Genomic DNA, 24,646 nt, shown 5'->3' on the forward strand with positions numbered 1-24,646 from the left:
ATAGAACTTTCATTTTGCTTTGTTTTGCAGTGAAGATGTTTCTCAGAAAGTCATTCAAATGTAGCAACTGTGACCAACAAAGTATTTTGGAAAAGCAGTTAACAGAAATATCACCAAGATTACACTGCTCTGAAATTCTTGTTCAACCACTTTTTCATTATTACAGCATGATCATCCAATGGATTGATATGAAAAGAGACAGAAAATGTATTTTGTGCAGTAAGGTATGTGTTGCTCCTGGAAGAGTTTAAAAGTAGGATTTTCAGTGCATGTAGCTTCCAGCCATATTCAAGGGCACCTTGATTTAACTGTAAGCAGTGCCCCAGTGTATAGTCATAGGGTTATTTCTGTTCTTTGGGGAGAAACTCAGGCTGCAAAAACACACATCCTTCATGGCAGAATATCTGTCTAGAGAGAGGAAAGCAGATATATGTATAAGGGTAAAAATCCCAAATATAGCCCTTAATAGGTGTGATAATTATTTTCAGGAAAAAGTGATAAGATGCAGTTTAAATCCACTGGGCACATTGTTCCAATGAATGTGCAGTGTATTTATTAGGGTACTCAAAGGATTTATAGCTGCTCCAAAGAAGTACATCTGCTCTATGACTACAGGCAACTTCAGTTTCTAGGGAAAGTTTCTTGAAACTTTTTTAATATGCTTTAACCTCTTGCATGCTGACTTGACATACCTAAAAGTGAGTTGCCTCACACAGCCTTCACAGGACAAGGCTAAACAATAGCATCCATCTGCCCTGGATGCTCACACTGGGCATCTAACACCTCTGCCTTGGCACCATCTCCAAATATACATCTCCCAAAACTTTTGTAATTCCTGGTTTCTGGGAGAGGAAATCGGGGAATGAAGACTGGATGGAATGATAGTTTTTCCTGTAGTATCTGATTTAGATTACTTCAGCATGGAGTAGCAGTTAAGTACAGGGGAGCATATGAATATGTACGCAAATGGAATGATTTGCTGCTCCTAAAAAATGGGTATGCTTGGCAAAACAGCCCAACAGAAGCCCATGTGTACATTGCACAGCCCTACATGCTTTAACCCAACACATCTCCTGCCCTTTAGCTGTGCTCACACTGGCAGGTCTGTAGTGTGGGGCCAAGGAAGAGTCTCTTAAGCCACCTCTCATGCCTGCAGGGGTTCACTCATGTCTCCCCTCAGGTGTTCACAGACCAAAGCTGGAGCTATCACATCCCTGGGAGCTGGTCACCAGATCACAACCTCCTGGTTACCCCAACCACACAGGACAGGCGGAGTCAACTGAGACCGCAGAAGAAGGAGATACTGTGCTGCACAAAGGAAGAAGAAAAATTAGATAGAGATAAAATTGAAAAATTGAAAGGAAAAAATTATCCCAGTAAAATAAGAAGTAATTAATTTTTCATTATATTCCAGTGCAAGTCATTACCACTGTGACAAAAAAAATTTTGAACCTCATCGCCCCTTCTCATAGCTGCTGAATAACTTGCCCTCCTCATATGTGCCCATTTGTGGCTCAGGATGTGAACCAGAGAGAATGAAATTGCTTGCTTGATATTTAGAGCAGAGCAGTCAACAACTGTTTGCTCTGCTGGCAAATGACCCATAGGTCAGGCACAGATGGATGTTGCCATCCAGAGTGCTGACTCAGGGAGAGCAGGAATGCCAAATGAATGAGCAATCATCGTGGTATTTTGTTTAGCATGGAAAACTCAATTAGAATTCTGTACTTCTCCTGCTTCTTGTTCTTCCTTGTGGCAATCTTTTTACACAACAGCAAGATGTTAACAGTGCAGAATAAAAGGCATGCTAATAAGTATAATTTCCCTTTTATTTTTTCCCCTGAACACCGCATTTGCTTCATGTTCTTTATTCCGTTGTACATAGCAATTAAATAAAGAAAAACTGGTGCTGGGCTGTTTCTTTCTACAGGGATTTTAAATTTTTCAAGCCACTCCTCTCTGAGCATTTGTACATTTGAAAGCAATTGTACATTTGCTCCCTTTCCTTCACAAACACCAGGTCCCCTCAAGGAAATTGCTGTTCTTGTATGCAAAGATGTAAGAGCAGTGAATAGCAGTGGAACAGTCTGTCTGAAACCCATTTTCATCTGTTTCTTTCCTTTTTTATCCCAAGTGTTATCTTATTCATTATAAAATATTTCTGTTCCTCTATTATATTTTTTCCTTTTCTTATCTTTTTTTCAAATTCCCTGTGTCTACACAAGGTAGATGTGGCTTTGATGGACAGATGATATATGATAGTTTGAGACACATTTGACAGAACATGACTTTGGCCTGCATAAATTACTGTCAGGAAATTTTCAAGGAAGTACTGAAATAAATTTGCAGTGACTCAAAAATGTGTTATAAATTGTAAGATAATCCCCACCACGGAATGATTTGATGCCTTAAAACAATTAAGTGAGTTTTTTACTTTAGGTGAATCCTCATAATTTTTCCTTATAGTTTAACTTCTCAAACTGCTCTGAACCCTTTGAGGAAAATATTTTAGAAAGAAAATTTCCCCTCTCCCTTGCCAAAAATCATATTTCTTTTCTGTCAAGCTTGTGTCTCTACTCTCACAGGTAGTTCAGAGATGGCAAGGTTTGGCCTTTCCTCACATACTTGTATCAACTCCTACAGAGGGTAACTAGGATCCTTATATATTGTGTCACTATCTTCCTGACCCTTTTCTACTCCAAGTCACCAAATCCCAGTTTTTCAAATGACATTCTTGAAATACTCCAATTAAGAGGATAAGAAGTGAGAGTTTGTGAAGCTCAAAATACTTATGGGATCTTGAAAATCTTCTTCAGGCAGTGGCCTATATTTTATGCATTCGGTATCAATGGTAGCTTTGACTCAGTGAGAGTAATCTCTTCTGTCTGCTGAAGAGCTCCTGACTGGAAAATAACTAAAATAGACAGAAAATGTGAATGTTTCTATTATTATCTTTAGCTCCCTTTTGACACTACACTTTGTAGAGGGTGTATATTCTTTTTTTTCTATTTTGAGTTTTTTCTACACTGTGAAGAACTCCGGAGTTATTTTTATAGACAAAATTGCAAATTTTCTAGATTTTTAACTCTCAATCCTCTGAAACTGCTTTTCTTAAAATCTGCAGTCTTCACTCTTGTAGTAAAACAAATCCAATTTTCCAGTTTTTGTCACTATTACTAAACTTCCAGAAACATGGATTTCAAAGCTTCTAGATTTTGGAGGCAAATAAACTGCAGCACTTGTTACTTTTATAATGTCATTATTTTTATGATAGACACCGGACCATGATCCCCAAACACCTGGTGTGGCTGAAAAGCACCAGCAGACAAAGGTGGGGTAGTTACTTTGAAAAGAAAGCCAAAGAAATAACCAGTGCGCAGCTGCCTCCACCATGAGGGGGCTGGCACAGGAGCTGGGCTGCTTTTAAGCTCCTGTGTGCAAGAAGCAAGCATCGATCTTCTGTCCAACTCCTTGCTTCCATCAGGAGCAGGAACTGGCAGGAGGCTGCCTGCCAGCTCCAGGCAGCTCTGCAGCTCAGCTGTACCTGTTTGTTCTCAGAGACAGCTGGGAAGAACTGGCGGGATTGCCTGGGTTTCCAGGGAAGAATGAGACGAGAATATTTTACTGCTCTTTGTGAAGTGACTCACTAGATATCCATTGCAAATTGATTGCTTTGAGTCCTGTAGCTTTCTTTTCATCACCCACCCTGCCCTCACAGCCCACAGCAGAAGATGCAGAACAGATGCATTCCCATTTTCCATTTGTATTTGGAAATATCCCAGTGACAGCATCCTTGTCCTGGCAGAACCACACAGCCTGACTTCCCCCTGCAGCCTCTGTGATGCTGGGGTCTCTTGTATATGCACTAAAGGGAGGGGAAGGTACAAGCACAGAAAGAAGGTCTGTACGTGTGGAAAGGAGGAAAAAACCCACCAAAATCAATTTTGCATACAGAGATGCACATCTTCTTCTTGACTCGGGCCTCCTCCCTTGGCAGCATCCAGAAAGTGTGTCCCCCTCAGCAGTGTGGTGACAGAGTTCCCAGATGCCAGCAGCGTGCTCGTGGTGGCAGGGAAGCCTGCCCAAGAGCCACAACAGATACTCAAGCAGTAGCACCAAGCCTAGTTGCATGCTGTGTTTACCTGGTTGATTTAAATATAGCTTGAATTGTGCTATATTATCACTGTTGTTAGGTAGATGTGTTGGGAGAAGTGGAGAGACTTTTTACTGGATGCGGAATTCAAGAAAGGAAAATAGAGTTTTCATTGTAAGGAAGGTACTTGGAGATGTAGGGGAATGTTTTGCTTACCCAGTGACTCTCTGATTTCAAGTAATTTGCTTGGTATATGATTATTTTTCATCTATATGGGGTCTTCCTTTTCTTCTCTTCATTTTTCTATTTGGAATAAAAACTCTTTGGGACAGAGAGCTCATTCAAATTCACACAGTATGCCTCAAGTGCTGGAAACGGTGCTCATTCTTATCCATCAGTGTTTGCTCTTTAAATTGTCCAGATTAGATTTCACAAATGGTTTTTGCAGTGTATTGAATTTATGGCAGAGGTGAGCTGTGCACCTTGAATTCATACTGCTCACCCAGTCACAGCGCTCAGACTGAGGACTCCAGAAATACATATCTGCTTCAAACAGAACCAAAGAAGGGGTCCATTTCCTGATTCAGGATTAGATTGAGCACCAATTTTGAAAGAGTATCTAAATTCATGACTTTGCAGCCAGCCGTGGCAGAAAACAGGGAATTGATTAGTCTCATAAGATTTTTGCTGCTTTAGGATAAAATCTTATGAGAACACCCCATTACTTTGCTACACTTCAATGTGGACTTAAATTTTGTCCCTCTTTTGGAGTGATTCTTGAACACCAGCAGCAGCTGGACCCACACCCAACCTCTCCATCTCCTGTCTCATCTGCCTGGGTCCCTGGCAGCCTTGAGGAGCTGTGTGCAGTTGTTCTGTGAGGATCCAGTAATTGGGGTACTTAACCCTACCGTGAAAGGACAAGGGAGTGCAAGGCCACCTCAGCTGCCCTGCTCAGTGGGAAGGCAGTGACAGCCATTAGTGCATTGACACAGCAGATTGACACTACCAGGCTCTCTCTGACTCCGATTGTTTTCCCGATAAGCTCTTTCCCTGCTGAGCCCGCTCGCCCTGCTAGAAATATCTTTTTACATAACTTTGTGTCTCTGAAAACATTACCTTTTTCATTCTCAATATTTTGTGATTTTCACTTAGATGTTTTAACAATTTATATTGCGTGTGACTTAACACCAATTTGTTGATATCTTTCTCATACCTGAAACAACTCTGAAAATGAAATTGTGGCATTTTCCTTGGAGAGTCTAGAAAGAAAATTTGGCAGAAAAATACAAAACTACAATGAGCAATTGCAATATCACAAAGCCTCTGTGCCGACTTTTTTTTTTTTCCTGTCTGTATACATTCACCACTAGTAATAATGTGGATTTGTATGTATTTGGATTAAAATAATCCAGAAGGAAAATATCCAGGCCATTGAAACCAAGCTCCAGCTCCAGAAGAGAATGACTGGCAACCAGAAGTGTTAGGGGAGGGAAATCTAGGAGGCATTAATTTTGGATGAAATAAATTGTGGTGTTGGAACAAGCAGGAGTTTGCATGATACGGCTGGCTGTAAATTTGGGGTGTCCCCACAGAACAATAATAATGGGAATATTATTAATCTAGATTATGATGTGAAGAAGAGCACTCTACTGTTCTAGTGCCTTGCTCTCTTCAGCTGCTCTCCCTCAGGCTGGGTCTGTGGGACCTGGGGATAAGAGGGCCTGAAAAGTTTGGCTTTGAATCACTGAGAGTCCTCTGAGAACTTCTTCAGTTTGGAAAGCAAAGGAGCTATGTCAAGAAGTAACTACTAGAAGAAGTGAAGTTAAATATAAGGCTACTTCAAGTATGAAGTACAATTATCCTTGCTCTGTTATGAAAGGATATATCCCAGCTCTGTCTGCCCTTTGAAATCGTACACTTCTCACGGCTCTTAGGAGGCTTCAACTATTTTTCTGCTGTAACACATGCAGTTCCTTTCAAACTCTTGAATTTTAAGAGAAGAAACAGACACTTCAGGTACCAGATGAACATTTCCAGTACAAACGAAAGTCTATGTAAGCTTGAAATACTCTATTAGTAATTGTTTACATTAGTTATTAACATTTTTGCTTGGAGAGATGAAGGGCTGTTCAGAAAGAATCAGTGCTTAACGGCTTAGCCTTGCCACAGAAAAGCTTCTGGCATTTTATCTTTAAGATTCCAACATATTTCTGTTGCTACTTTAATACTTATCTGCAATAAAAAGCTGATTCCTCCGAGTGCTTTGGATTTGCTCGAATCAGATTTATAGACCAGCTTTTTAGTGCTGCTCCTAGGTATTGCAGGGAAGAAGAAAGCTGCTTCAGGTCCTACAGATTTCCATTTCAGGGTACTGATGCTTCCAGTACCTTCTACCTTCCAAAAGCAATATTTTTATTTACTATGAATCAAAGTGTAGAGTTTAAATGGAAATTATGGAAAGGAATTTAAGTGGAATTTATGGAAAGGAGGACACATTTATGGAAAGGGCATTTGGTCCAGGTTGCTCCACCATTGGACAGACTTCTGCCCTTCACCTCTCCCTAGCCAAAATGAATGTTGAATGCAGCAGGAGTTTTGTGTCAGATCTACCTGCCTGTAAGCAAAAATGTCAGTGCTTTATTAAAATAGAAAGGTCCATTTGATGATGTGAGACAACGTTGCTCTCTCTGCAGGCTGAAGGTAGGATCCCCAGGTGAGGGTTCAGACACAGAAAGGCAGCAATGCCAAAGGCACATGCCTGTTTGCTTGTACTTTTTTGGAGCACCAGGCTGTCAGCTCTGAGCAGTGACTGTCCAGCCCCCACATGAGCAATGGCACCTGGAGCCAGCAAACCTGAGATGTGACACCAGCATTTCTGGGCCACAGATGGCAAGGAGACCTCCGCGAGATAATGTCAGCTCTCATGCAGACCCGCAAATTATTTTCCTGAAAAACATGCAGTAGGCAACCTGGATTGTTTTAAAATGCCTGTTTCAGGTCAAAGCTCAATGAAATAAAATTCAGCTAGGTCGTCCACGGCAGCACCCTGGGCAGTCACATATAAATCAAAAGTTGCAGGAGACTTGCCCAGATTCCTGCAGGTGTCTCAAATGGCACTAGAAGCTTCAGTGAGTCTGTGTTTGGTTTCTGGGGATTATGACATGAATGTAGATACATAAGTGTAGGAGTATTAGTGTGGAAGCTGAATACACCCTAACTCTCTGAACTTATATGTATTATATGTGAACTTATATGTGTTATTTCTGAGAATTCGGTAAGGTTAATAGCCTTTCTTTACTGTTATTAAAGGCCTTAACTTTTTTTTTGTCAGAGAGGTGATAGCTCTCAGAGAAAATGACATCAAAAACTCCTTTCATTTTACTTTAAAAGGCTCTGATGAGAAAAGTCTTGCTTTGTAAAGTCCCCTGGCTCATTTGTTTTATTTCACAAATTACCCAGGCGCCCATTTGTGCTTCATAACTGGGATTCTGCATTAGTTCTTGATTAGAAGAGCTGTCACCTGCTTTTCTGCAGATTCAGAAGCATGAATCATGAGCAGGCAGCAGTTATTGGTAAAGCTCCGGACCATTTCAAGTCACAAAGTCAGGGGAGAAAAAAAATTATGGAAAACAAAAAGCATTTGTTGAGCAAGAAGACCTGGGTGAAATTTTCAGAACTTCTCTGCCCTGAGAAAGTATCAATAACCATAAAATTTCACAGCCCCCTTTTTAGAACCGCAGCCTTAATGTTTTGTAAGGAAAATAAAGCTTTGGTTAACCTTGGCACTGGCAGACCTCATTAAAATAACAGCCTGTCACTTTCGAGTTTAAAATAACAGGGTTGTCAGTTTTATATTCAGCGGAACAATCTACGGTCTTATTCTCTGGGAAACACAGCGGGTGTGCTGAGGGGGGCTGGCAGCAGCATCAACACTGAGCAACACTGCCATCTCGAGGGCCCCCCAAGCCCAGGGTGCTGCCTGGCAGCTGGGGCTACGCGATGCTCAGATCCTGCTGAGTCCATGTGGCACACATGCCTCACTTTTTAAAAAGCTGGAAATAATCCACTGTCAAGTGCATGGTGGTTTGGCAACTGCTTGGCATTTAAATTTATTTTGTGTGAGAAAGTATGGAAATGTATAATGTATGAAAAGAAAAATTTCCATATAGAGCAAATAAAGTTCTGCCTCGCTTGTTTTATAATCGAAGCAAGTCACCCTCACTGAGGTACCTAGTGTGCATTGAAATTTGGGGCACCTAACGAGCCATTCTAAACAAAACTATGTGCCTAAGCTCTCTATATCTAATCAGTGGAGAAATGAAGGTTCCTTTAATAAAATATCTGAGAGAGATCCTCTTTAGCTAAATAGCTGGGTGAGATAGAGGGAGCCCAGTTCAGTTGCTTTTACATAAATGGCTAGTGCCTCCAAGATATCTATAGGAAAATGAGAGAAGTAACAAAAGACACACAGGAGACACATCTTTCTTGGGGGACAGTCCCTAAATCTTAGTTAACTGCTTTTCATTAAGCCCATTTTTCAATGAAAATTGTGTCAGTTAAAATACCCAGCTGTCCTATACTATACTGCTTATGACATGTGATCCTTGCCCTGACTGTGGGACACAGGTGCAGCAGACATATAAACATAACAACTTGGTTAGAAACAGTATATAATATGTGCTTGCTGGCCTAGTCCTTTTAAACAAATTGTTGGCTGTTAGTCAAAATGCTTTCAGGTTAAATCCCTAATGGACATAAATCGATGTATGAGAGTCTGGCGCAGTTTTCTGCTGGATGGCAGAACACAAATCAAATGGTGGTGAACTGTTTGTTCTTCCTACCTGGCCATGCCCATGATGAAGGGCATGCCTCTCACAATTCCACATGCAGCTCAGGTACTCAAGCACCATATCCACAAATCCATTATCCAGCTGCCCACCATTATACAAGCTCTACATTATTTTTAATAAATACTGCAAGGGTGCTGAGTGTGTGGCTGGGTGTCTTAGACACTCCTAGGACAAAGCAAGCAGCAGGCAAACAAAAATTTTATCTGGTTTTTCACTGGAAAATAATGCAGAATGAAGAAGTGGCATTAGTTAAATGCTGCCTGTGAATGAAAGGGCAAAGGAGTCTGTGACTAAAGAGACTGAACAGACACAAACATAAGTTGTGATGGCTGCTTTCATGTCTGTTCCCTGAAACAAAATGTCAGACCTCTTTCCACTTGCTGTCTGTAGCTGTTCTGTCAGTGTGACACACTGTTAGAATATACTTTACATACACGGCCTGAAGCCCCTGAAATTACAGCACCTCATCCCAAGCAGCCACTCAAAACATCTGCCAAGTGTCTTTGCTGCCACATACAACCCACAGACAACATCTGGGGTGGCACTCTGGTACTCCAGAGAGGCAACTTCCAGGGAACAACCAGAAACATTTGTACATTTTTCCAGGTCATAAAGATTTAATTCACAATGGATGTTGCATCAAGATGTCTCTGAGCATCCGCAGGCAGAAGGTGTTGACAGAAAGGCAAGTTGAATATTCTGCTTTCTCTTCAAAAGGAAAATCTTTCCGAATTGCAGAATAAACAAGGAAAAAATGCAATTCAAAAACATCAGGAAGAAGAAAGAGAGGTTAATGGGAAACATTTCTTCTTAACATAAAGACTCCATATTATTTTATTTCATTTATTGCATTAAACCTACATCAGGTTTGTGTGCATTTCACCATCTTTGAACACGATTTTAGCATCTTCTGATAGTCCTTTATCTTTGAAAGTAGGAATTATATGGGTGGGGACGATAAATCCGGAAGGAATATGAGATGGTCTTGACAGGGAAAGATTTGGCAGAGCAGGATGAAAAGAAAAAAAAGGAATTTACTTTTTAAAAATTATTTTAGGGACTCCACATTTAAAATTTGCTTTTTGTCCCCAATTGCTTTTAAGCATAGTTTATCACACTGCCAAAGAAGCATTCTTCCATCAGAAATTAAGCCAAAGTGATTCCATTGGCAATTGTCTGCCTCTTTCACAAGCAAGGGTCTTTCTGCAATCTTTCATGCCTTATGAAACTGATATTCAGCACACTTTTATTTTTACATGGTATATTCAAAACTTTCTTTGAATCCTCATTTTATTCAAATGTCCTGAATTAAAGCAAGGAATGTCGGGTCTGATTCCTACTAAAGTGACGGGCTTGCTTTTAGCTCACTTCATGACTTTGGCATGCAAGATGAATAAAGACAGAAACATGGGTCAGCTTTATTTACCTTATAGCTGAGCCCATGCTGATAGGCCTGGAACTGAGCTCATGGGTGCCTTTCCAAGTTCTGCTGAGGAATTACATGACATACATGACTGACTTGGTTGCATAAGTCAGTGGCAGAAACACGAAATAAACTTCATTTCTCAGTGTAGGGTGTGTAGCTATATCATTCCTGTAACTCTGGATATGAGTTTCTCTTTGCAAATTATGCAATACTTAACTTTTCTCACTTACACATTAATGCCTTTCTTCTGTTAGCAATTATAGATCAAGACAAAGCTATTTTAATATCTATTTTTTTATGTTCTGAATAAATTAAAAATTTAACTTTTTGCATGTTTCTTGCTATATCTTTTTTTCTTATGAGAAAGTATTGTGATTCAGAACAAGTTTCATACCTCCAAAGTAGCTGAAAAAAGGGTATTTCAATATAATATCAGGGCTATGTCAGGAAGATAACTAGGGAAAATCAGGGTAGCTACAGCCACAGATATCCAGCTGTCTTAATCCCTATAAATCTCTGCTAGAGCAAGTGGAAAGAAAATATGTAAAATATCAAAATTGCATATGTCTCATATTTAAATGTTTCCACAGAAGTCTAACCAAGCTTGAAAGTTAATCTTTAATTGAAAGAATAGGAAATACCGAGGAATCATTTACAAGGCCACAGGTCACCAGGGAATACAGTAGTCTGACTTCATAAATCACAAGCAAGCAATGCTAACTGTGTCTTTAGTGGGTTCTATCTCATTTTCAAGGGTCTGTACATCTGTTGCATAGTTTTGAAATGCTGGTGGCGATCAAAACAATGTACAGAGGAATATGTGTAACCATGGGGACTAATAAGAGAATTTCTGTGGTCATGCTTGACAAGATCCCAGAACTGAAACCTCTGAAATCCACAGGCAAAAGTTTAACATGTCATGGCAGGCATTTCATCTCTTAATTCTATTCTGCATTTAAAGTTACATTATGGTACTCCAAGGTCGTTGCTTGCCCAAATATTCATCTCACAGATTAATACCAGGTCATCAGGCTACTCCCTAAAAGAGGAGGTGAATCAATCAGGGTTCAGAATTCCTTTATCAACACCATCAGACACCACACTGCACTTCCAGAAAGTTTCAGGATGAGGTTTGAGGAACCAGTTAGACAGATGTGCAGACTCCAGTGCTAAAAACTGAGGATTAACAGAGGTCTGGTCAGATAGCAGGAAAGGACAAGACTCCAGAGACCGAGTCCACACAAGCTGTGTCAAGCTGCATGGTGAAATAAAGCAATAGGAAGGTATGAGGTGGGAGATAGCTGTGAAGGGAAATATCTGAAGGACATAAAAAAATTTTAAAATGCACCTGAATCGAAGGCATCTTGAGAGGCTGTAAATGGTAACATTTCCCTAAGCTGTAGTAATTTTTACTATTGCTGCCTTTTGTGAGCCATGTAAATGTCTGCTTCCCCCCAGGCTCTAAAATGGGAATAACACCTCAGAAGGATGCCTCTGAGATTTAATTAGTTGTCACTTACCAATGATCCTGAGTAAAGTAAGACCATCTTGCTTTATCAGGTGTACCTCCTTAACACAAATTAAAAAGAAGATCCATTAGGAAGTTTAATGATTTGGTATCTAATATAGAGTATGCAGACACCATTTAATATCTTCAGAAGAGACTGGGGAATGGGAGTCCTCATTTTGATTTTCGGGGAATATCTGGAGAGCATGTGCAGCATGTGAGTTGTGAGAATCTCTCTCCATCCTTTTGCTGGGTTCCATGAAAATGAAGGGCTTCTACTCCAAATTACGGCTCTTACAGGAGTCGGGGGGAAAAACACTTTCCAATAGGTGTTGAATCAGTTGTTGAAAGCAGAAGTCTGGAAGTCCTAGAGCACCAGCTCTAATTGAATATGGGCAAAATCTGGGTGTAACTCCAAGCACATGAGTTTTGAATAGCTTTACATAACTTCCAGCAAGCAATGAAGTTACTTCTCTGAAAGGTAATTACTCACAACCAATATCAATCAGATTACTCATGTAAATAGTCAGCCAGGCACAAGCAATAATAAGAAAATCTATCCCTTTGACTTTCATGTTTAGCAAACTCATATTAATGTATCCTCCACGCTATAATCTTTACTCCTTATACTTCCTATAAAATTCCTCTATTCTTACTGTGTCCTAGCAGGAATTTACACACCATGAACAATGGGCAGTTTAACTGAGTTGATTGTGCTGGTTAACTGTCCCAGTAGGGACCTAAGGGTTTTTACCCTCAGCATGGGCAGAAAGGGAAGAAGAGGGATTGCTATCTCCCCAAAAACCCTGGTCCCATGGACCAAAGATATCAGAAAGGGCAGGCGCCCTGAGACCATCTCCACTTCTGCCAAAGCCTTGCTCACAGCCTGTAAACTGGAATTTATTTTTTGGCTTGACAGGGCTCCCCTATTGAGACTTTAAAGGCTTGCAAATGCCACTAGTATCTCATGTGAAAACAAAGCAACTAGGGCTTGGCAAAGGGTGTGGAGGAGATTTATAAGGTGTCTATCATGACAAAAAACACTGTCAACAACCCATACAGAAAAATACTGTCCTACTTATCTTTTGTGGATGAAAATTCAAACAGTGCTTCTGAAATAACATCCTCAGCTGTTTCTATCTCCTGACTTATAAAGTGACATTCTGCAGAGTTTAAGCATGGCACAGCAGCATAGGCCATTTGTGAGGAGAGCTATCATGTCCTGAGAAAAAAAGATAAAAGAGATAAATAGCCGAGTACAATATTGTACCTCAACAAGCTAAAAGACAATCTCAAAACTGAATGGAGGAATGGAGAGCTTTTATTTCTTGGTTTTTTAAAGAACAAAGGTTAGTGATTTCCTTTAAAAGCTATTCTACAAACTCCCCTAAATCCTATTACAACTTAATGTGAAATGCATCTGTTTCCATAAGACCCACAGTGGCGGCATTCATCCTTTGTAGTCTGTCCTTTGTTGTTTTTGCTATCAATTCTTGTCGATTTCCCCACTCTAGTATACCATACACAAAACAAGAACGGATAAAATTTTAGTCAGAGCATTTATTTATTAAGTTGATGCTGGAAAATCAGTTTGTTCCTGCTTGCCACCTGAATCATGCCAAATTAAATTATTGTTCAAGGAATTCATAAGGTAAAGAAACTGTTTCAATACTGTCCCAACATTTCTTGCATGTGGATTCTGTATTCAGCTACAGATATTTAGCTACACATAATAGCAAGGATGAATATAGCCTCTGCATGACTTCTCACTGTAACTGAGATCCAAATGTACTGCAATGTATTCAGCCCATGTATCTTAAATCAGTTCAACATCAGCTCAGCACTGCACCATTTTTTAGAACCTGCACATGTAGCTGCCTATATAATATTTTTCTAAGACATGACCAAGCTGGTGGGTTTATCTGATGTACACTATTTAACTGAATTCACATTCAGCAGACTGTGAGGCATATTAATTCTTAAAAAGGTGTATATTTAGAAAATCTTAGATAAATGGAAACTAGGAAGCTCAAGATGTAACATGCTTTTATTAATGTCTTGCCTGTGAAAAAAGGTGACTTTGATTGTTTGTATGTTCTGACCTCAAATGCTGGGTGTCTTGTTTTTAAACACAAGGAAATTAAGTTTTAGCACCTTTAGCTTTCTTAGCGTTCACCATCATCACCATTACAAATTTATACCATGTATTGTTTAACATTATAATTAGTGTGGCTGATGTTTTTTAATCTGTTTTCCCTCTCGTTGTCTCTTAATCAGGTAACAGACATTAAAGAAAAGCTAAAGCTCTCTAAAAAGTTCTGGTCAGCACTGCCCTACACAATCTGCAAGGATGAGCGGGTGACAGCGGGTCCGTCCGTCGAGGAGGACTGCTGGAATGGCCACACCAAGGCGAGGTGAGGGGGACCCCTCTCCACCCCACCCGGCCCAGATCCCCACCTGGCCTGAAGCATTCATGAGACTGGGGGTCTTTCACAAAACTGCTTATGAGAGTGAAACAGAAATGGGGAGAATAAGTCATTGTCCACTCGCCCCTTGTAGCCAAGATTACTTATTGTCAAAATGCCATTAAAGCCAGAGTGTGAGTCTGGGTAAATGTGCACAGAGGGTCAGCATGTGAAGGCAGAAAATGTGCATTGGTTCAGCTCCAGAAGGATAATTTATACTGAGATTTCAAAGAGCTCTTTAGGTCCATTTAGCATCCCTGTGTTGGGACTGACAGCTTGTGAAGAAATTGCACTCTCGGGATACCATACTGGGATGAAATAGAAATTGGAATTTCAGCTCTGCTTGCTATTGGCTGGGAAAGCTTAGGGCTATTTACTGGGGGGGAGGCAAAAAATGAAAAATCACTGCCAGAGAATAAATGTAGCACTCCTACTTATCTTGTGTAGAAGATTTGACCTTAAGTTACTTCTTCAGAGGTAACTGTGATCATCTGCCCGTGTTTGTGATGAGTATTCTGTGAGTTTTAATTTTGAAGTTTACTTGGCCCTGGCTGCAGCAGAGCAGGAGCCAGCAGATGAGCAGGTGTCTCCAAAAGTCCCAGTGGGGATTCATCAGCTGACAGAGAAGAGGATGTGATTATCCCTGCTGAGAGGGGGAGGAATTGGCTCGGGGACCATGCCAGGGGCATGGTTTCAGGTGTGCAGCAGTATCCTGTGCTTTTGGGTAGACATGGGGAGTGGAGAGGTTTGAGTGTCTGGTGACAGCTGAATCTCGAGAGAAGTGACACATTCTGGCACTCAGGGACTGGAATCTTTATTTTCCTTTTGCCTGAAGATACATATGAAGACAGAATATAAAAATTAGCCAAAAAGAAAAAACAACCTATCAATTAAACAAACAATATAAAAAAATGAGACAAGCATGTAAAATATGAAAACGAGAAGAAAACATAGGAAAAAACTTAGAAACGTGCTCAGTGTCATTTTAGACAGATGTATGGATGGACAGATGCATAAATAGATTGCACCCACTTCATCTCATCATCTGATCATTTTGACAAGGAGCACAGTTTACAGGAGGATGTTTCACACTGAATGCACACCATTTTTTCCTTGCCTTACTACATAGCCTTCAAAGGAATTCATTTTGCAGACAGGAGGAGGGGTTTGTTTGGGACACTGCTAGCTCTTTGAATCCACTTATGGATGCATGTGAACAAATCTGTCCAAAAGCATGAGCCACTGCTTAGTTGCTAAGTTCCAGATCCAGAGAATGCCCCTGGGGATTCAGAGAAGTACTAGGAGGAGTGTCTGACTATTACAGGACTCATCATAAAGGAACAGTGTGAAAAGAGAAACAAAAATGCCTGGTTTCTCTTTCTCTATTTTATCCCTTCTTATTATGAGCTTTGAAAGACATGAGCTCAGGCCTGTGCACTGCCAGCAGTTAAGCAGAGTTTCCAGGCGTGCCAGCTAAATGCCATGAGCCACATCAGGGTGCATGCATCAGTAAGAGATATATGCTACTCTTTCTACAAAAGAGCAGCCAAATCCCTTAATATCTATCTATTCCTCCTGGTTTCAATGCTTAACCTAGTGTCTGTACCACATCTGGCAAGTACTTGGCAGCTCTCTTCTGCTCCTGCACTGAAGGGTTTGGCACAGCTTCCATGTTTGTTGGGAGTTAAGGAGGTACATTTTATGCATACAGTTTTTCACCCTTCTTTTGCAGAATTTATCTTATGAGAAGCCTGGGTTTCTTCATTATGGCTTCTGAGATTAATGTTCTGGAGAGAGAAGAGCAGTCCTCTGTTATTCAATTACCTCCTTGGTAATTGAACACAGATGTTTCACTGGATGCAGAGTGACAGCTTCAAAATATCACCTGAAGATACCATTTCAGCAAGTCCAGCCACTGCTCTTCTGCCCAGTTTCTGTTTAATATCCATTCTCAAAGGAAATGTATAGTCATAGTCTTAGTAACAGAATTCAATAAATGCTTCAGGTGGAGGCAATAGTAATAAATCAGAGAAATAGCACAGAATGCCATGGCTGGATATGAAATAGTATTAAAAACAATATTGAAAATAAATAACGCTAAATGCAAAACCACCTCTTGGCCAGTGGACAAATACTTTTACTGCAGCAGAAAAAAAAAAAAATTTCCTTGATCAGACTGATTAGTATCTGATATCAAATACTAGCTCACAAGAACAAGCATAGCAAAATCTGGCCAGTATTCATATATATATATATATATATATATATGTGTGTGTGTCTGTGTTCACTGTGTCAGCTGTCACAAGCACCCCTGTGCTATATGATGAGCTGCATGTTGAATTCCAGAGAATATGACAAAAACCTGTAAAAAAAAGGAAACTTTGCCACCTCCTGTCTTCCTAGACATTAAGGCTGTAAGTAAGAAGACAACATGGTGTTGGCTACCATTGGGAAAGGAAATTATTGCTGTGGTTTTAATCGAATCCTGTTTTAGAATAAAGAATTAGAAACTTTGAATTGCCAGATAGACATTATGCCTTATGCTTCACTTTACACATCACCTTTTGATGCTGCTTTTACAGGGGAAAAGAGTTACAAACCTGAGATCACAGAGAATGAGAGCTTGGCTTTCTCCTCAGAGAGGCATTACACCAAGGTCATTTGTGGTTATTACACTCCCTAAATATCACTTTGCTGCCATGATTAATTTACAGTGACACCAGGTCACCAGCTGAAGGTCGCCAATTCACAAGTAATCATGGCGTAACAGAGCCATCCATTTGGTGTTCTGGAAGGGTGCACTTGGCTCATTGCTGATCCTGTACAAATAATGGTTTTAATCAGGTCACATCACATAGAAACTAGTGCTGTGGAAATGGGAAAATATTTATTAGATGGATTAATCTCTTTTTTTAAAAAAATCCGTATTAAAGGTAATAATAATAGCTACTTCAGACAGAGTGCCTTTTAGAGAGATGCCCAGCAGGATTTCTCCAGCATATTTGTATTCACAAAAGAATGTGAACATAATTTTTTGTTTAAAGAATTAACATCTTCTACCAGATGTGCAGAGACAGATTTCTGAAAGCTATTTAGGGTCTAAAAAACAACATTAAGATCAAACTTTGAAAATTTACCTCCCTCCCTACAAGCAATTAAACTCTTAACAACAGCTAATGGCAACTTCACTAATAAGTATTCTTTAGAATCAATAAATTTTCCCAAGAATGATGGAAAATCAGGCTTTAGGACTTAAACCAAGTGTAAGGTATTAATCCTTGAATATATGACTTTTACTGAAGTAAGAACAGCAACCAAATCTGGAGCCCTCTGATGCTCAGGAGAATAACCTTGAATTGCTCCAGCCAACTCAGCCAGCTCATTCCAACCAAAGCATCTGAGAGATTGTGCTCATGCAGTATCGTCCTGGTGCTCACGCTCACCACGGCTATAGAATTATTATGTCTCAGCTCTGAAAAGCTGTAATCCATGGAATAGATGAGACCTGCATTCCTTTCCACAAAGAACCTATCACTCCTCCAAACAGAAGAAGAAATAGAATTATATATGAGACAGAAAAATAAAACAAACAGAAAAACATAGAGAAAGGTAAGGAATAAAAAGAAAAATGAACACTATAATTTTCCATATCTAGCTAAAAACTACAAGGTATGTCACCAAAGCAAACACAGGATAAATTCTCACCTGTTCTGACATTCTTTACTTCTCCTGCCACACATGTGGGAGTGTCAACTTCTGTGGCAGAGAGCTGGTGAAATTCAGTGGGAAGACTCACCAGATCAGTGTTTGCCCTGAGGAAGTTGCTCACTGCTGTCCAACAAAGCTTGCAGTGACAATGAGTTGAGTGTCCTTTAGCTGGATGAAGGCACAGATGACTGTTTAGCACCACTAGTGAAAGGGGGAATAAACCACTTCTCACTAAGTGTGAAAACTGCTTATTCTTAATTGATGCTCTAATTTATTTTTGTATCTTCAAAAAAACTGGCAGTCAGGATTTTCTCCCTCTCCTTGTGTCTGCTCAAGCTTTTCTCCAAGATGGAGGGGAAAAACCAAACTGCAAATATCCTTTGGGGATTACCTCCTGAGCAAACAGAATCAGATGAGGTGAACTAGTTAGCCAAACAAGCCAATTTTCCACTGCACTTATCTTTCTGGACCAGATGTGACTGACTAAGCCCAGCCCAGCCTGAGTAAGCCTGTGCTGTATTTTGTATTCTATTGCCTACAATTCTGTGCACCTGGAATAACCCCAGCACTGCCTAGGTGGCATGCCCCAGTTGTACTGCAAGCAGCTGCTGTGGCAGCAAAGTATGGAGAATGTTGCCCTTAAAGACAGATTCTTTTTAAAAATCAGATTCCTCCTTTCTTTTTTTTTCTTTTATTTTATTTGGGGGGGGTGGGGTGTCAACTCTACATGCTTTATATATGTGATTGATTCATCAATAATTTTTAGACTTGAAAAGGAAGCAGACACCATGGAACATTAACAGGTTAGAAGTGGTTTTAAATAGGCTTTGTGGTACTTGGCCATGATGTGCCAAAAGACATCTCTGCTGCGTCTGCTGAGACAAGCAAGAACTGTGGAACGGCTAAGAGGAACAGAAAGCATTAATATTTTAGAAAACAAAATAAATTACACTAAAATCCTGACATAGCTGAGCAAGGAGCAAACACCACAAAACAAACAGTATTGTTCAGCTTCTCTATACTCAGAGGGCTAAGAAACTTTGCTTCTCTTTTTTTTTTTTTTTCTTTTTTTTTGCTTTGCAAGGAGGATGGAAAGAACAGACACTGATTCAGGTTGGCACTTCTCTTCATTTATAATGGGCATACAGTTCCTGTAATGGCCAAGCCTACAAAGAGATCATTAAGGAGAGCAGAAGCAGCAGCAAAGCTTAAAATTCACAAGGGTGTCTCAACTTACGGAACTGCAGCAAAAGCAGCTGTGTTCAACAACTTTGCCCAGCCAGCAACAAATCTTCTGTCAAATCATGGTCCCAAGACATGGCTTCCTATTCGGTGTGACTTAACCCTACCCCACACACATCAAAATGTTTTTGTCAGAACATGTGTTGGGCTGCCTCTCCCAGGCTGCCACTCACAAAACACCTTGGGCTGCCTGTTCTCATATCTGCATCAGTCCTTTAAAGAAAGGAAAGCTATTTGAAGCTATTTCATTCCAAGGCTTTTCTGTCTTTCCCCCTGCAAAGAAGCAGGTGAACTAGCTCAGTAATGAGGGCAGAATCCAGCTACACATTCAAAGGTGTAAATTCAGATACTTCAATATGGGTGAGACAATAAGGGGTATGCTGCCCAAGCAGTTGTAGTATCACTGGAGATTCTTTGGGCTGTCTGGGATGAGTGTGACACAGCACACTGCCTCCCCTCTGGACCAGAGCCTGGGCTAAAACTGCTTGAGCATTTCTAAAAGCACCAATGTTAACATGCCTGAAAAGACCCCCCGTATCCTGTCAGTGTACTCAAAGAGGCAGTTTTCCACTGCCTGAACACACTTACCTACTGCTATGTAAGATGGTCTAAGTAGTCATGACACCTTCATGGAACTGGGAAATTAGACCCTGGACCTAGTGGATATTCAAACCCTACTGGAGTGGCAGCATGACACCAAGCAGCCCACATCCTAGTGGCTAAGGTGGAATTCAAGACTCCATCCAGCTGCCTTAAGAAAGACACACACTATAACTTTAGATGCCCCAGATGTCCAGGACCTCCCCCTAAAGCCTGCAGATATGATCCAGAAAGCCTCACCTTTCAGAGCTCACCTTTCAGGGCTAGTGACAAGAAGAGGAGGAATAACTAAGAGCATTCAAATGGCACCAGCTGTCTATGTTTATGCAAGGAAATCCCAGCGGATGAAACATAATGAACTAGTCATTTGGCCAAAGGCTCATGGGACTCCAACAGCTGTCCCTGCTCCACTGATGAATAAACTCCTGACTAGCTGTGACTAGATGTGGTGGTGGCTAGACCTGGTGAGAGTGGGACTCTGCTTATGCCCAGACACTTGCATTTGAATACACAAGATTTGTGTAAACCTAAAGAATAATTTTCAGCCTTTCTAACTCTTTTGCTATTATGTCCTAAATGCCAAGGGAATTTAAGCATCCAGCTAACTGTTAGGCAGTGTTAAGACCATGGATTTCTTGTGACCTACACCAAGTATGTGTCCCTTACACATATAAGTGAGGTACACTTGCCAGGAATGCTTTGGGGGTCACCAGATCCTGGGCAGATAAAGCACGGTGTGTAGCAGTTTGACAAAATCATTGAATGGGCTGCCCCATGTAAAGTTAGACAATCCTGAGAAGGACATGAGATGCACACTAGTCACAGTGCAAAATACAAACCTCCATGAAATGCGCACACCAGAGCACTCTCTAATTGCTTTAAGTCAGCACATTCTTCCTTTATTATTGATGGTAAGACAAAATGAAATCAGAAAGAAATCAGTCAAAGAAAGCCTGTGAGCTGCCCTTCAGAGCTATCCTTAGCTTCTCATGGACAGCTTGCAATAAAGGGCTGCTAACCCTTCATAAACAAGGAAATCAATCCACATGAATATTTAGCAATTTCAGAGCACTTGTAGCTGCTAACAGCTATGGCCATTGTCATGGACAGGATACAGAGCAAGACAATCTTCCTGTCTGAGCCAGTAGTTCAATCCTTACATTCTTGCTTTTTTAATCAACTGCACCTTGAAATTGCTGATTTACTGCTAGGCTGAGTAATTTATCTACAGCAGCCCTTTCATTGGTAGAGACGTGTGACAGATGGAGATGCTGTTCCTTTGCAGTCCAAAGCATCCCTGCCTGCCAAGGTCTCCATCCTACTGCCTCCAGGCAGCTCTGCAGAATTATTTCCTATTCTGTCTTTAGTGATTCATAACACCATGGCCTGCAGTCTTCCATACTGGGGGAGGTAGCTCTGTGTTCTCACCACAGTAAATCTGACTGCAGGAGTCTGGATGGGATCCCCACAGCAATGCTATTTCTCATCATGGTACCAGTGAAACAGCAGGATATGCAGCTTGAGGCTGGGTATTTTGGCAATCATATTTGGTTCTTTGATTTCATACATTCCCAGGATTATTCTCATGTATGCCTTCAAAGGCCACTGGTGGCGAGTGAGTCTCATCTTGCAAAGTGAGGACCCATTGCACTGAGACTGAGCCCTTCCTTGGTGCAGCACAGTGTGGTTATCTTGTGAGCCTCCAGAAGCAATGCAGAGCTTATTTTCCCTTCACCATGACTTCAACAAAGTCCTTTCATCTCCCTTACTTTCACCTTTTTTTTCCAGAGATATTTGTTTTTCAGAGCAATATGAGCAATGCTGTCATCAATGCCAGACTTCAGTGCTGGTAGAGAATTGGGCACGCACAAGTGAGAGTGATGTGAAATTCTCTCAAACTATATTTGGTACGAGGCATCACAAAAGTTTGTCTCTAGTAAGCTAGACTGTGCTATCATTACTTATTGTCTGAGCACACAAGCACACAAGGACTCCCACAAACATCAGTAGGACAGCCTGGTATGCAAACTAATTACAAAATAGATCATATCCTTATAAAGAACGTAAACGAAGGATAGATCTGCCCCAAATCCCTGGCAGCCTAAATATGAGACAAAGATAGTAGAAAAGACAGACAAGAGAGAAGAGGGAAGCTGTGATGCACTATTTTCTCAGGGTGCCATGCCAGCATAGAGAAATAATGTCAACCTTTTTTCAGCCTGGCAGCTGTAAAATGCACTGACAATTTTTGACAGAAATTCGAAGCAGGAAAAAATGTAGCTTTGCAAAAGCCTACAAGGAGAGCTTCCTGAGGACAAAGAACAGCAGGGGACATAGAGTGCATCTTTAACAAAGGGTAATGGAGATTTTTACTGTAGGATGATTGGAGGCATGGGCTGCTTTTTGTAGGGGAAAGATGTGCAAAGGCACACTTGCTGCTTCCAAGCAGCCTAAGACTGCATTATTCAAGGTCAGAGAAAGGAATGCTGCAGTAATCAAGAAATTCTAAGGTAAGAGCCTGAATAAAAGATTCAGATTTGTGGATGGATAAGAAATGCCGTACCCTAAATGTTATGCATAAAGTACATGAGACATGAAAGCATAGCCTGGTTTAAAGGAATAATGACCAAATCAAAGAGAATACTGGAGTTTGGTAAAATTATAATGCTTTTTATGGGCCTGGATGTCGTGTAGGCTGGAGATGTTCATGGTGATCTAAAAAAGAGATGCAAAGAAGAATTGGAGAAGAAAATTAAGTGCTCTTTTAAACTAGGAAAGCCATAATACCTCAAGATAGGCTCCTAAACTGTCTCAGAACAACAAATATGCTATATACAACAAAAGACTTCATATTTTTTAAGCAGAAAGAAATAAAAACAGCAGAATGCACTGTTAGATGCTTAATTTAGTGTGCAGCCATTCATGTCAGTAGAGGATATGAATATGTGGTGACTTACTGCTGGCTTGTGAACCTTTTCCATAGTTCACACAGTCATTGCTCTTGCTGGGGAGTATGTAGAGAGTTAGGAGGTTGAAAAACCTAAATCCTTTCTCCGCATGCTCCCCATGCAGCTGTGCTACTAAACATCTCCTTTGGAGTCAGTAAAATTAAAAACTGTATTTTTAAAGCAGTTTTAATGGATCTGTTTAAGAACTGCACATTGAATTTCTTAGCACATCATTTACTGCACAGTGTTTTATTTCTGGAATTACTGTGCCTCACACTAATCTTTCATTCTGCTGCCTAGATACTTGCCTGAGATTATGAACGATGGCTTGACCAACCAGATCAACAACCCAGAAGTAGATGTGGACATCACAAGGCCAGACACCTTCATTCGACAGCAAATCATGGCCTTACGTGTCATGACTAACAAACTGAAGAACGCGTACAATGGGAATGATGTCAACTTCCAGGACACGAGTAAGAAACCATTAGCTGTCATTACATAGCTGTAATTTTGGAACCCATTTATAAATTGGCTCCGCTGCAATGACTTTGTGGTCTTTGTGCTCTGCGCTGCTGACAACATAAAAAGTCTTTTTCTGTTCCATGAAATTCCAGTTATATAATTGTTTCTTTTGCTTCTCTTGCTTATCTCCATGTTTAATACATCCAGACACTGAAGGCTTTCCATAATGCCAGCAGTCTGATCCTTTTTCAGAAGAGCACTTAATCACCTAATTAAGTCACAGTGGGTTTCATTTGGAAGCTTTAGTGAGTGAAATTTAGCACCACCAACACTTCCCCATTCCCAATGTGTTCATCCCCACTGGGGTGCCAAGTGGAAGGGAGCAAAGGGACGAAAGCTGTAAGCTGTATCACTCACGCTGATTCCCTCCCTCCTTTGTGCCAGGTGACGAAAGCAGCGGCTCAGGCAGCGGGAGTGGCTGCACAGATGACATCTGCCCCACCGAGTTTGACTTTGTCACCACCGAAGCGCCGCCTGTCGACTCGGACAGGAGGGAGGTGGAGGCTTCAGGCACACAGCCTGGCTGCTCACTGCAGACATTGCTCCTCATCTTCCTCAGCCTCCTACTGCAGAGACAGTGGAGATAATCCTGGATCTAGTCAGAGAAACTGTGTTTTAGCTACAGAAACAGCCTACTTTCTTCTTTTCTTATACTGTTGGACAATGGACTATGCCACAAACACTTGCAGTTTTCTACAAGATGGCAGTTATTGCAACCTGCTTCCCATTTTAGTTTTCCCAAAGAGTACCAGGTGCCAGACTGAACTGCTTCCTGCTTTTTTCAGATATCTCTGAAGACAATATCCACTCCTGAGAGAATTCTTTCTCAATCCTTTATTACAGGAGTCTTTCTGAGCTTCATTTCCTTTTATGCTGCAAAAGGGAAAAAAGATCTTACAGTATGTGTTTTTCCCCAGTGAGAAAAAAGACAGGGGAAGAAACCAAGAAAGTTTTCTTTCTGAATCAAGCCTGACTTAAGGCTGCTGCATTTCAACAGAATATCAACAAAACAAAAAAAAAAAAAAAAAAAAAAAAAAAAAAGACAAGAAAGGAACAAAAAAAATGCAACCGTTCTTCACTGACAGCCAGGTTTCCTTTAGGAACTTCTGTAGGATGATTCAGGTCATCAGAATGATCACTCGTATAGGGAGGAAGGCTGGATTTTTTTTTTCCCCCAACACTAAAAAAGTATGTCTCAGCAGTGAATGTCTTGCACTCCATCTGCCAACCACATCAGATTGGTATGAAGGTAGAGAAGCTGAAAAATAAGTTTATCTTT

At 40.7% G+C, this 24,646-nt stretch overlaps 1 protein-coding gene across 1 annotated transcript in view; it reads left to right on the forward strand.

Annotated features, from left to right (window-relative positions):
* Nucleotides 1–24,361, forward strand: part of GPC6 (glypican 6) — a 726,413-nt gene extending 702,052 nt beyond the window's left edge. Inside the window, exons 8-10 of the mRNA XM_054271878.1 lie at nt 14,157–14,293; nt 23,143–23,318; nt 23,752–24,361. Of these exons, the coding sequence (XP_054127853.1) occupies nt 14,157–14,293; nt 23,143–23,318; nt 23,752–23,954 (516 nt within the window). The 3' untranslated portion in view covers nt 23,955–24,361. The remainder of the gene's footprint in view (nt 1–14,156; nt 14,294–23,142; nt 23,319–23,751) is intronic.
* Nucleotides 24,362–24,646: the final 285 nt, after the last annotated feature.

This window comes from Melozone crissalis, unplaced genomic scaffold (genome assembly GCF_028551555.1).
Source record: "Melozone crissalis strain CALT ecotype California unplaced genomic scaffold, PUWL_Pcris_2 ptg000013l_1, whole genome shotgun sequence".
In the NCBI taxonomy this organism is placed as follows: domain Eukaryota; kingdom Metazoa; phylum Chordata; class Aves; order Passeriformes; family Passerellidae; genus Melozone; species Melozone crissalis.